Source organism: Martes martes, assembly GCF_963455335.1.
Source record: "Martes martes genome assembly, chromosome: 14".
Taxonomy (NCBI): Eukaryota; Metazoa; Chordata; class Mammalia; order Carnivora; family Mustelidae; genus Martes; species Martes martes.
In genome coordinates, this window is record NC_137902.1 from 83,207,215 (window position 1) to 83,221,515 (window position 14,301).

General features: G+C 45.4%; 1 protein-coding gene across 1 annotated transcript in view; it reads right to left on the reverse strand.

Annotated features, from left to right (window-relative positions):
* SIPA1L2 (signal induced proliferation associated 1 like 2) overlaps positions 1-14,301 on the reverse strand; it is a gene marked incomplete at its 5' end in the record, with an annotated part of 105,459 nt that overhangs the window by 58,517 nt on the left and 32,641 nt on the right. Inside the window, 2 exons of the mRNA XM_080823479.1 lie at positions 685-1,261; positions 6,259-6,416. Coding sequence (XP_080679605.1) covers positions 685-1,261; positions 6,259-6,416 — 735 coding nt within the window. The remainder of the gene's footprint in view (positions 1-684; positions 1,262-6,258; positions 6,417-14,301) is intronic.

Below are 14,301 nucleotides of genomic sequence, written 5' to 3' on the forward strand. Positions count from 1 at the left end.
TGGATCTTTCTGTGTGAAAATCAGGAGAAGAAATATTAACTGTTATACTCTGTGGACATCATGTAGGGGTTCTGTACTAAAAATAACATTGAAAAAAAATCTCTTCCAGGACGAATTTTTTTTTTTAAAGTCTAACTTAATGGGTAATTCTATAAAACCTCCTTAAGAAACTGTGGCTGTAGAGTAATCATACATTTAATCTGGCAGACTAAAGAAAAACACCTGCTAAAAACACTAAAGAAAAACACGAAAACACTAAAGAAAAACACACAGAATTGAAGTTGCAAAGAAGGCACGGTCATTCGTAGGGTCACCAGTAACTGTGTGCCCGCTGGTCTCCCACTGAGAGGATCCGGTCATGCCCGTCTCTATACACACACATAATATCTAGACAGTTCTCTATTTGTTTCTTTCAGATACTATAAAAAATATATCCTGATGTTCCCTTTCGGAAGTTGGTTTAACATTTCCTTTCCAAACAGTCCATAATGGGTGTGTCTCCACCACTCACATATTTAGCAACTGCTCAAAAGGACACAGCATTTAGAGTTAAGCCCTAGAGCCATACAAAACAGTAATGCATTCCCTAGCTGCCACAATCATCGCGGATTTTCCAGAGTGGAAGCCATCATAAACCTGGGATCGAAGACCTAAAGATGGTGGAAACACAGAACCTGTACTCACTCCTAATCGCTGGACAATTTCCCTGACGTCTTCAGCACAGTTGTCCACGGAGGACAGAAGAATACATTCCCCTCGCTCGTAGAACACTTTGATGCTCATTAATCCCGATGTCCACCCGATAACGTCCCTGCAGGAGCAGTTAAATACAACGTTCTTGGAGTCCTTTTCAATCAACATTATGAACTCATTGGAAATCCCAAGAAGACATTCGATGTCAGCAGACTGGCCGAAGTCCCGAGCTATGACGTGCCACATGATTGCTCCGACGCTGAACAAATGGGCATCCTTCCTTGGCTTTACTTTCTCCTTTTTCTTTGCGCCCAGTGTAATGAAGCTGAATTTCACAGACGTGTCCACAGTAGCGGTCGTGACAAAGTTCTCCGCCAGATCCTTCAAGTACTCTTGCCTCGTTCGAGTGGCCATCGCTCGGAACTTTTCTGACTTATGGGCTGCGTTTTCTGCATTAATCACTTTGGCTAAAAGGAAGTCCCGAAATACTGCTGACTTTGGAAAGGTTACTCCTTTGGGAATGGGTGGACCAAACGGTGGCACATCTTTTGATCTAGAAACTCCAACACTGAGAAAGGGAAAAAAAAGAGAAAGGAAACAAGATGAGTGGTGATACTATAATATTTACCTTCAGTAAACATTACAATACTCTCAACTTAGGCTATCTGTTTTGTAGCTTTTTGTTCTATACTAATTTCTGGATGCCCAGGGTTTGTGTGTTTGTTTTTCTAACTCAGACGGGCTGGTGCTCTAACTCCGCAGCTGGTCATCACTGGGAAAGACAGTGATGATTCCAACAGAAATGAGGTCATGAGCCCCAGGTGGCTGCTTGGGATCTCACGGGTAGTGGACACCATGATCACACTTCACAGGGTCAAAAGTTTTAGGTGTCCCATTTTTGTAGGAAGTGCTCACTTGGTCACATTTGGAAAATCTCCGTGAATGTTTTACGGGGGTAAAATTTTAAGAGATTGCAGGGACTGAGAAGATCAAGTGTGGAATGACAGTAACAACTGCCTTAATGTGTCCAAACTGACAGTGATGCTCCCCGACATCAGGCAGAAGGTGTCAAACCCGTCTTGAGAGCAACTACGAAGAGTGAATTAAGGACCAGACTGAGGGAACGGCGAATCCCAGAGCAACGACAGCATCTACTCCCCAACGACAGAGCAGCTACCGGGAAACCGAGAAGCAGTACTAATGCCACGTCTGCCCGGGCTGATGTTCCCTGTGTTGCAATAAACAAAGGAAGCGATCCGTGCTTCATCGTCGTCATCGCCGAAATCCCGGAACGCGGTGAACTGAGGGATGAAAGAATTCTGTCCAGATCTGTTCTGCCGGGTGTGAGCTCCTCTTCCAGAAAGTGGCTGGTTAGACTCTTAAAACGATCACGGTCTCCGGCTCTCTCTCACCTTTGCTTTCGACCGCACGCTCCGCAGAAGAGTGAGTCACTTCTGGGGAGCCGGGCTGTGGATGGAAGACTGGCGGCAGGGGATTCGCCACTCTCACATGACACCTTGTAAGATTCCCTTTGGGACAGAGGAACCTAATCCATCCAGGGACGGCAGCGCATGCACTAAGCCAGACAGTGATGGGGCAGACTCGACTCGTGTCATCAAAGGAAGGTAGTGGAAATGCTACAGAGGCTGACATGTCTTTGGGACCAACCTCATAGCGGACTCATCTCCCCCCCGCCCCACCCTCCGCGACTAGCCTTAGAGTGGACATTCTAGACTGCGTAGGAATTAACTGGTCCTCAGGTTTTAACTCTCAGAGAGCTGTCACAAAGCTAGCTGGCCTTACGATGAGGCTGACCACACCTTGTCGCTTCTTCTCTAAACCAGTCAGTGGGGTCATGTGGCCTATCTCTGCACTGGGACCAGCCATCCCAGGAAACTCATGTGATCACATCCCCTAATTTTTTTTTTTTTCCTTCCAGTAATGAGTACATTTTCCTGGAAGAATTTTACCCACAGAAGGCCCGGGAGGCCCACTCTCAAGTGATACCTTGTAGGATTACCTTTTTGCACTTAGCTCTGTGGATCTCAAGCTACTCCAACTGACTGCAGGGTGCACGCACTTAAGCCAAAGCCTCAGGGAAAACTTTTTATCTAAATATGTTCCCCAAAAGTGCTCACTGACTGAGGAGCTCTGTAGGGGTTAGAGGGCGGTATCTTATAAAAGGGTAATTGATTTTGTCCCAAATTATTGACCCTAATATCTAACAGAAAGTTCCTTCCAGCATGCACAGCATATTAACAACTCGATCAGCTGGAATCCTGTGTATCTCAGATCCAAGAAAAGCAGCCAGAATTGAGGTCTCACTACTCTAGGATTACTAATGGTATTATGGAATGGAGATCAATTAGAGATCGCTGGTTACAGAAGTTTATAGAATTCTTTCAAATAGAACTGAGGTCAGAGGAATGTCCTTGGCCAGATTTAGATGATTTCCAATGGGCTGAAACAAGAAAGTGTTTCAGAATTTTCTTTCTTTCTTTTTTTAAGATTTTTTTTATTTATTTGAGAGAGAGACAGAGTGCGTGCATGCGGGGGCGTGGGGAGGCAGGAGGAGAGGTGGAGAGAGAGAATCTCACACAGACTTCCCGCAGAGCACAGAGCCTGATGCGGGGGCTCGATCTCACAACCCTGAGACCATGACCTGAGCCAAAATCAAGAGCTGGACGCTTAACCAAACTGAGCCACCCAGGTGCCCCTCAGAATTTCTTATTTTAGCCAAGTAACTTGATGGCATAGCTAAATGTAAGACCCCCCACTGAAAGCAACAACACGAAAATGAGCATTCCCGGATACGCAAGGGTTCTGGGAAAGCAGAGTGGTGGTGGGCATATGCCACGCCGTGTCTGGGATTCTAGCCCCACGGCTTGCCGAGAGGCTCTGAGCTGGCGACTTCATCCCTCCATGCCTCAGTTTCCTCATCCGTAGCATGGAGGTTAGACTGCGCCATTCTCAAAAGGCCACGGTGAGCATGAAACCAAATATTGCAGGCAAAGCTCTTATGATGCAAACTGCTTTATCATTATTAGTATCACAATCACCGCTTTGGTCATTGATTTAACACTACCATCTAATTTTTGACAGGAGGGACTATGCATTAAATTTTTGAAAAGGGAACCCGTGGCTTTGGACAGATACCGCCTCGCTCTTACTCGACAGTGAGCTACCAAGATTACACAGTGAGCAGTGTACGCATTCGTTTACCACGGGATTCATGTGGCAAAGAGTTTATCTCGGAAAGTATCCAAACACGTCAGTCCCTCAAGGTTAGCTCTGCATCGGCTCTTGCCGGTAAAATTCAAGTTAAGTTTGCTTTTTGAAGACTTCAGACTACGACGACGGTACATGGAGCTCTCGGGATGCCGCCCTGTCGTCTCTCTCTAGGCTCAAAGAGACCCAGCCTTACTTCCTAGGAACCCTGCCGCATCCAGGGAGGTGCCTCAGATGACCTCTGGAAGGTAAGCACGCCCTTCTGGGTTTCTGGCCTTGCCAGCCATGTCAGTTTTTATCAGCAGAGACCATCTTAACCCAGTGATATTTGTGGGTCAGGAGACCCGGACCGTTTTTTTACCCTTCCCTTGGAAACTATTTTAATGAATTTACTTTGTCACTGGTGAGTTTTGAGGAACAGCATATGAAAGAATCCTATAAGGGGTTTTTGGAAAACGTGAGCACTGTAACATTATTCCATGGGACAGAGTTCATGTGGCCTCATGAAATGTGAGGGAATTGATTTGACTACAGTATTCAAGAAGATTATTACTGACTTGTGGAGGAACGCTCATGAAGTTTTTAAGCATGATCGGTATGAACGTTTATGAGGCACTTCTCAAAATTTGAGGCATTCTACTCACTTTATGTTTGAATCTCATTAGCAAATGGTAATTAAGTGATACCAACATGGTTACTTAAAAACCAACGATTCCACAGTTGAGTGATTTGCACAATGCTAACCTCTATCATAGCAAATCGGCCACAGTCTGCTTTAATTATTGGTAAGATCTTCATCTAGTCCAGTACTGGTTTCAACATCCCTCCCTAGTCATTTTATTAAAATCCAAAAACCTGAAACAACTGAAAACAGATGTTACTGCTAACTTAGAGATTTTTGGTGCTCACGAACCGCCTTGTGACAGAAGTATAAACTAAAATGGAAAGTAATTAAAAATACTTGATTTGACCTAAAAACAGCAGCCAATAAAATAACACCAAATTCTATAAAGCCTTAGGCTTACGTTTCTCATGTACTATGAAGGTTCATTTAAGATTAGTCTCCATAATTACCATTCATCGGGTGAGATCTCAGAAGAATCGTCCCACTTACCATGTTTGTACCAACATTATCTGTTTTAAACCTACCCTTGCGATAGGAGACGTCATGCTTGTTATAAACGGCATTTTTTAAGGTAGTGCTGGGCATTCAGGCCAGTGGTCTTCCGCCCAGATGTGACTCAGGGATCACAGAGATGCTCGGGTCAATTTCAGGTCTGTGACATCGGCGTACCACACAGCAGGGTCAGAGAATGAGCCCATTTTAACAAGCTGTGAGGCGACATTCGGGCTAAGAATGACCAGTTTATAGACTCTGTGTTCCTTTGAGACGGGCTGGGCGTGGGGCAGGGATATAAACCAGCAACATCTAACACACAGACCAGTTTCTCTGCATTTAGGAGAGCACGCCCTATAGTCTTCCCTACCTCCCCGTCTCCTCCCAGTGCACATGCGTGCGCCCCATTCGGCCCAGGAGGCAGCTGAAACAGCACTTATGGTTTTAGGATGATAAAGGGAAATGACCTTTGGGGAGTGCCAGGAACCCTAACAGGTGTTCTGCAGAATTCCTGCTATTTATTCTACACGCTCAGGTAGGTACTCTTATCCTCAACTTTAAGAGAATGAATGAAAGTTTCCAAAATTAAAGTAACTTGTACAAAGCACAGCGCACAGCACAGCTGGATTCTAAACCCAGGTCGGACACCCACCCTTCCACCCCACAAGGCGAGATCTTCCAGGGGCAACTACCTCCCCGAAAGGGGAGAGGAGAGGAAACAGCCAGAAACATTCGGCTCGGAATTCGGAGGCACACGTACAGCCTTTGGAAATCACCAACACGAGCGTCAACTCTGGTCCCAGGAGCCCCGCGGGAGGGAGTGTTTCTAAGATCTTGGATGAGAAGCAGTGTTTTCCCACTACTGCCATTACTTCCGCTTGGGAAGAGCTGAAACCGCCACATCATCCACCTCGGAGGCTGGGATCAATGAAGCTCTGGTTCCGGCCGCGGCTGCATGCAGTTTTTAAGGGGGAAACTGAGGAAACGTGTAATCTACCATTTTGAACGCCTAGGCATTTCGCTGCTCAAAACGGGAAGGAGGCAATTATTTCATACAGAAAGCACCTGAGTGAAGACAGTGGACATATAATTAGAAAAAGAACCCAAAAAAGGATAATTATGGGGTTAGAGAGAATAATTGGAAAACAAAGATATTTCAGGAGACGGGGTGCTGCTGAAATCCAGCCGACGGACTGGAAGACCGGGGTCTGCTCGCTCACCTGTAACACACGTTCTCGGTGCACGGGTTGTGCACTTTGACGATGACAAAGACGTGCTGGAAATGGGACCGGATGCTTCTTGGAGTAAAAGGAAGTGCTCCGGGCTCTTGGAAGACAATGGTCACAATGTCATTTCCGATATGCCTTTTCCTCAGAAGCTGCGGTCAGGAAAGAGAACACACACAGTTCCAGACGCGGTTTTCCGTAAAGACAAAATATGGCCACATATTCAACTCGCTCCTCTGTCCGTGTTAAAGGACTGATTCAGAAAGCAAAGTCCCCTCTCTGAAAGTCAGCGCTCCTCAACGGGACACCAGAATAGCAAAATGGGCTGCGTCCGAAACATCTATGGAAAGACAAGCTGAACGCAGTTCATCTCTTGGCGCTTTAAAACTCAACTCCTTCTCGCCTTGAGCTTTCCCATTGATCTACTAGGACGTTACCACTCAAAAGGCTTTCAGGAATTTTTTTAAAGGTTTTATTTATTTCTTTTTGAAAGAGAGCACAAGTGGGTGGGGTGGGGGGACAGAGGAAGAGGGAGAAGCAGGCTCCTTGTTGAGCAGGGACTAGGACTGGAGGGGTAGGGGGCTGGATCCCTGATCCCCGGGAACTGAGATCATGACCTAAGCCAAAGGCAGAGGCAGGCTTCAACGACCGAGCCAGCCAGGCACCCCCGCTTTCAGGAATTTTACGGTCTAAGCTCTCTTCAGCTTAAAGCAAGGAGACAGAGTGAAAGAGAGGGTAGAGATTTGCTGGAAGTCCTACACCAGCCTGTGAGAGCCTTCCCCGGTGTCTTGTGCTCCCCCACAGGACTGTCCACGACACCAACATAGAGAGACTGTTACTGTGCTGGCTAATTTAGGATTCAAACTACGTCACTGAAAACCGGCCTTTCAAATGGGATTTGGAAACACAGAATTCTATCAGGTTAGCGGCTGGAAAACTCCACGGTGTGTAATCTTACACATTACAAATGTGGCAGAAGACAAGGAACCCCAGAGCAGCAACACTTTATTATTATGGTGATTATTTTTATTTATTTTTTATTTTTGAGTAGCGACACTTCCGCAACACTTCACTTTTCATTCTCCTTTCGCCCAGAATGTTCCCTTCACTTCAAGGTGCTCCCGGACAACTCAGGGCTCTAAGTTAGGCATCTCCTCGCCTGAAAGGAACTTTCCCAGGAAGCCTGCATGGGCAACTCCAGCCACACACCCGGGTCTACTTCGAGGCATTAGTTGTAACAGAACCAGACTGATTGTTGATTTACTTCTCCCGCATCAGGTCATCACCCTCGGGAGGGCAGGAGAAACGTCCTGGTGACTGCTCGGTCCCAGGACCCTGCGATCATGACCTGAGCCGAAGGCAGATGCTTAACGGACTGTGAGTTCCTGGTTTCTGATGGCCTGTCCAGGACACAGCCGGCACCCGAGCCGCAGTTGCCGAAGGCATACCTGACTGGTGCAGACACAGGATCCCAGCCACACCACGCTGTGCAATAAAACCGAGAACGCAGGTCGATAAACCCGTACACGGGGCACTCTCTAAGATGACGCAAGCAAAACCGCAGTGTCCGTGCTCACCAAGTTTGTGATCTTCAGTTTTAATAGATACAATAATCTTTATAGGAGCTGGTGATGTCACGGCAGGAATGAGATAATCTCAGGTAGTAAATCTCTCTTTACTAGCAGTAACAAAGACAACGAGCTTGCTCTTAAATTTATTTGGCACCTACACAACACAGCCTCACCCTAAAGAGCATTAAGTTCAACTCTTAAAGCCTTTTCAACCCAGATACAAAGAAGATTTCATTGTCGGGCCCCTGACTTGTGATTTCGCACAATAAAAGGTCTGGGAACTTGGGGATGGAGTGTTCCCTCTTCCAGGGTTCTCTGATATGCCAGTTAATCACTGATTCATATGCTGAGAAACTCCCATTTAAATCACCAGGGTTCAAGTTCACACACATACACACACACAAGTCGCCTTCCTGTCTGGGTGAAGGTTTGAAACATACGTTAACATACGCTAGTACAGACCCAATGAGCCATCTCTACATTTAAGAATGTTTGCTAAATATCTAAGTCAAAATGTGCCAATTTGGACACATGTAAAAAAAAAAAAAATCGGTAGCCAATGAGGTCCTTTACACGGTGTGATTATTTCCCCTTCCTACAGCGGACACAGATGATAATCACTATAAATGTTTCACGTAGAGAACGGAGGCAAGGATACATATATATCTACAACAAACATCAACGGACACGCTGGAAATCGTACTAGAAGATGATGTTCTTCCCTCGTTGCCACAATAACTGAAGTACAGGGTTCCCAGGTACTAAAATAGGACAAGGGAAAATCAGGAACGAATGAAAAGTTTAAAAAAAAATGTCTTTTAAATACCTAACACTGTGGTTCAATGTATCTGTTGAACACGGCACAAAAAAGCTGACTCTGTGGTTGACTTAATGTCCTTGAAACACAAGAGTTCTCAGATCAAAGGGCAGAAGATGATGCGCGCCACGGCCAAGGCCACGCTGTGAATTTTGCAGACCTTCCTCCTACGTGGGTGCTGTGTAACCCCCGACCCTTGGCCGGTGCTCTCAGTTACGTGCATGGGCCAGGCATGAACATGTGAGTCTGTGTCCTCACTCTTGAAGGAGCCACAGCCAACAGGACAACCGTTCCCATCCGTTGGCTCTTCATCTGGAAGGAAGACACGGGGTCCGGGTCTCTACTTCCCAGCACAGGAATACTGAAAGCACCACTTAAAAGGCTGGTTCCCTCGACGACGTGTCCCTTTCTAAGCATATTCTTTGGCTTTGTAAAACGGGCTTTGTAAAACGTTTTTAATGGTCTAGTTAATGGAACCAGGGTCACAAAATGTACTTGGCAAAACAGTAAAGTGCGCGGGGCGGGAGGGGCGGGGAGTAAGGTGATTCATGAAGACGGGCAAAATCTGAAACTCTTTGTAGGAGAATAAAATAAGAAAACTTAACACCTTGCCCATTAACGGGATGCTTGGCTTTGTTGAGAGGCTGGAGAAAAAGAACATCTGGAAAGTTCACAGAAACACTTTCAACCGCTTTCCAGGATTTTGCCAAACATCAAATAACCTAAGTAACTTTGCAGGCTTCTTATCTAAGGGTAAATATTTTCTTTTGTTGTTAGTTATGTTTTTTCTAACCGGCCAGTGAGGTTCTGTGTCATCGGAGTCCAGGACTGGAAGGGGAAAGGGGACGGCAGCCCAGTAGGCTGTGAAGGGGAGCCCCTGGGTTACCGAGGCACTATTTGGGGGAGGAAGGAACGGTGACTTGGAGCGCTAACTCCTCCTTTCCAGACATGAAGGTCCCAACACGTTTCAGCGCCAAAAGAACCACCTTCGCATCTCTGACTGTAAGAACGAGTCAATAAGCACTGCATAAGGCAGACTTACATAGTCCGTCCTACGAAATTTCCAACGCTTGAGTCAAGCAGCGAAACGGGCATAAGCGCTTGTTATGACAAGAGAAGTGAAATGTGATTCCTCACCCAAGTCTATGGCAAAAAGCATCCAGATGCGACAGAAAAAGCAAGCTCCAGGTTTATTCTCCACTCCCTACCCAAACTTCAGGGCTCCCCAGGACCAGTTTTAACTCGATGCAACCATCCAAACTGAGTGAAAGCTGCCCGGTAGCCCCACTTGGATCAGAGGAGGCATCAGGTCGAGCTAGGTCAGACCTATCAGCCTCTGTGCAGACAGGCTCGTTTGTTACTTTTTTCTTGGCATAGTTAAGATAGAAAAAGCATTTTGCACCTCATTCTGGAGGGGCGGGGGAAGCAGTCTGCACACTATGGAAGAAATGCAGTTGGATGTGGTTCACACGTTTCTAGGAGTCAGAATTAGTGAAGAGAAAGTATAATTCGAAACTAGAAATGGCTGGGATCTCCGGAGAGAGTCTCCTGTCTTAAGAAGCAAATAGGTAAACATTTGCGTGATTTCAAAGGGAAGAATGCATCATCTAATGATCTTACATGTCCTGAAATTCAAAGAGATGAGCCCCGAACTGAGCAAAAAATTAAATGTATCCCCATGAAAACCGATCACAAGTTCTGGATCTCAGCCCTTGGGTTGGAATCTGAAGTCCTGTGGGTAGGAGCAGGGCTGAGCTCCTTTGAGCACGGTCCTTTGACCGTGTCCTTCCCACCCCTCTGACCTTGTCACCCATCCACCCCTCCCAGACAGCCACCTTGTCCCTCTGACAAGCTAGTTTTTCCTGTCACAGGCACTTTGTACTTGCTACCCCTCTGCTTGGAAGTTTCTCCCGCACACACAGAGGGCGAACTTCTCCCCCTTCAGAGACCTTCCTAATTCTGCACGTGTACACACAACACACACACACACACCCACACCCTCACGTACTCATTACTCAAGACTCTACACCAGTGGTTAGGGTTTTGATTTTTAAGAGCTATCTAGAGTTTCCTGTGGAAAGCAGACACATGAACGTAGATTCTAATAAGAAAGAGAGGGAGACCAACATACGTGACCACATAAACTCACAAAATCTATACTCAGGGAAAGCCTTCCCCACCTACTGCCCACAAAAAAGGTGAAACCTAGGTTAACCACTCTTATCTCAGATCATCAAGATCACATTAAATTTAATTGCCATTTCAAGGATTCATCGTGGAGTACTATATATAACCAATATAAAATATTATATAAAATATTTAATATAAAACATATATTTTGCCAATTGGAATCATAAATGTACAAACCAGTTAAGCGAGCCAGGCTGAGTATTTCATAAATGGAGAAACAGAAATAAACCAAGAAAGTAGATTTTTAATGATTTAATAATAAAGTGAAGATAAGAGGATTATGGAGATACAAGTATTTCTGACACCCAGCAGCCCAACCCTATTGAAACAATCATGCTTATGGTCCTGCACAAGTACACATTCCTATTTAGGGCCTGGGGATAAATCAAATCATGGAAAGCTGAATAAGCGTTTTATTCTTCCAAAATATTCCATATGATTATTTATAGGTGAACACAAGAGCAGTCAGGACCCGTTCGTACTGTAATTTAATGAGGCGGACTCCTCCTGTATATGAGTGGTTTCTTAGCAGTCCCAATTAGGGACTCACAGAAGTGCACAAACCCCCTAAGACAGGCCGGCCATCTATCCAAATTAGATAGAGAAAGGGTTCCAGCCTGGCTCAGACCTAACAAGCTGTGTCTCCATTACCTCTGCAGAGGTCACGGCTGTCCCTAGGCTAACACTAGTATCCTTCATATGGAAGCTCAGAGACCTAGGAGCTTGGCCTTATTCCTTAGCGACCTCCTGGGGGCTTGGACGTCCCTTTCAAGGAGAGCAGCTCTAACTGTATGCATGCATTTAAAAAAAAATCATAATTTACTGTGTGCCAGGCTCCACGCTGCCTGTATTCATTTTATATACTGAGACTGAAGAAAAGGTCTCTGTCTCAGCCAAGTCTGAAGCCAATCTGCGGCCTTCTCTCCACCAGTAACGTCCCATGGTGGCTGCCCTATGATCTGTCTACGGGACAAGCAGAGGGGAAGCACATGGCGGAGACAGCCCTGGGAGACAGAATCTGACCGCCAGACTGGCCCAGAGAGACTGATGGGTCTTCAAGGAAGAGGGAAACCGCTCCAAAGAGTGGGCTCTCTTATCACTCCCTGGGGCTGGCTAGGTTTTCTTTGCAGGAGTCACACATTCCAAACACTGAACTCTTTTGCAACAGTGGTAAACTCTCTAAAGACTTTTAATACATCTTGGAATTGGTTTTCAGCTTGATTTATTACAAGAACAAACACAAGAAATAATATCTGATGTGGACGAGTCTGGACCAGTTAAATAGTCACAGATACCATGGTGCTAATGAGGCCAAAGTTACAGGCACCGTTCATGTATAGGCCAGAGAACTTTGCTAAGTTCAGTGGCCTCAAACTGCACTCAGGAGCCCAGCTGGTCATTTCAGACATTTCTACCCCTGGTACTGAGATAATGTGCGGGCATGGGTGGGGCAGGTGGGAGAGGACGAAAGGGCCAGTACAACCTGTAACAAATTTGGAGAGTATGTGTTTGAAGATTGCGCAGTGGCAACATTTATCTACAAACAGAATATTCTGGTAACAACCCAGGATTAGCAAAATATTAAATGCCGAAATAAAGATAATTTTGTGAATTTATGATAAATTAGCCCCTTAATGTCTTACCTATATAGACCTTAGTTTCTCATACCAGAGCTCTAGGATTGGGAACAGGAAAATGAAAGGCAAATTAAGTCATTTAAAAAGCTTGCACTTTATATCTAATAAATGATGAAACCGTAACTGCAGCTGGAACTTACTGAGCACGCTCTGTGTCAGGCACCATTAAGTGCCTTATACGTATTAGCTCATCTAATTCTAGCCACCATTGTGCTCGCTTCGGCAGCACATATACTAATTCTAGCCACCATCTACGAAAGGTTCATTTTTCCTTGGACAAATGTTTACTGCTTGACTACCGTGCTCAGGGTAGCATTCAGGGTGCACAGGGACACCTTGATGAAGAAACGAGATGAAAGTCCCTGCATTCAGGGATAAACTAAGGCACGGAAAATTGTGCCCAAGGTCACAAAACTGGTAGCTGGGATTCAAATCCAGATCGTGTGGCTCCAGAATTCTTGCTCTGTTCACAACTACATTTTTCTATTGAAGCCAATTTTCCACCTGGAAGCAGGAAGCCTCAGGGAGGGCCCTAGAATCGCAGACATCAGACACAAAGAGCGACATGCTATGAATTGTCTAGTTCAAGTATCACGTGTGCCACGTCTACCCGCCGCCAAACCTGTAGAAAGTTCTCTATAATCCAGCATTTTCTTTTACTCTGACCCCAGGTGCAGCTCCAGAATCCTTCTTAACACAGTTTTCTAGGTAGCCACTGCTGGCCGTCTGAACCAGGTCTGCATTATATAATTAATCCAGTTTCTTGAGAGGCTAAGATCTTACCCAAAGGTACAAGGCAAGTGACCGGCTGTGGCAAGTTCAGATTATGCCCACTGACTCCTATTTCCACTCCTTACCCCCCCTTTATATCATGAATACTTGCCCACACAGTGTTTTAAACATAGGTTTCCCAATGGACCATATGCAGGATCATATATATTCCGGGCACAATAAGCATACTCATTAGAAAAGCAAAACAAACGATTTTACAGTTTTCTACCTCTAATCCATCAGCAAAACTTACTCAATGTCATGGATTCTCACTCAAGTTTTCAAAAACAACCACCGAGAGGTAACCAAGTAAGTCTTAAAGCTACAGAGTCTGTAATGTGTAGAATCAATTTACAAGGTATATATTTCCAATTTGGGAAGTTTAAAACACCCATCCATAGCCTACTCCCCAACCACCATCTGTCCATCTACTTCTTTGTGTGTAGGACTTTAAGGAGAGTTTCAGTGGGGGAAGAAAAAAAAAGTCAGGTACAGAGAACTCACAAACCCACAGTTTTTAATTACCATGCAACCGAAAGGAGGCAGGGAAAGCCTGGTTTGAGTTCTGCTAAGAGCCAAGCCCAGCAGACGTCAGAATCCCAGAGGCTGCCATATGGGAAATGATGGGGGCCCATCCAGCTTGGAGTCCAATGGTTCAAGTAATTAGGGAGCTGAAAGGGCTTTGTGGTTTGAACACTCGATGACTGGGGTCAAAAGGCACTGGCTCTTACTTCTGCTAAAGTACAGACAGATTTCTTGGCCGAAGTAAGCCCTATCAGTTTTCTGAGCAACGACTCACACAGAGTCTAACTACGGAATGATTCTCGAGTATCTGCGAGACAACAGCACTGGTCTAAATTAAGCTTCTTAAAAGCGAGTGAATCTGTTTGACATTCTTCAAAGTAAATTTGTTTTTAAGAGCTAGAAATCCTTTAGGTTAAAATATTTAAATACATGCACGGGATCTAGTAACTGTAACTCTTAAGTCTTAACAAGCATACAGATGTACGGGTGCCTGGGTGGTTCATATAAGCGTCTGCCTGCGGCTCAG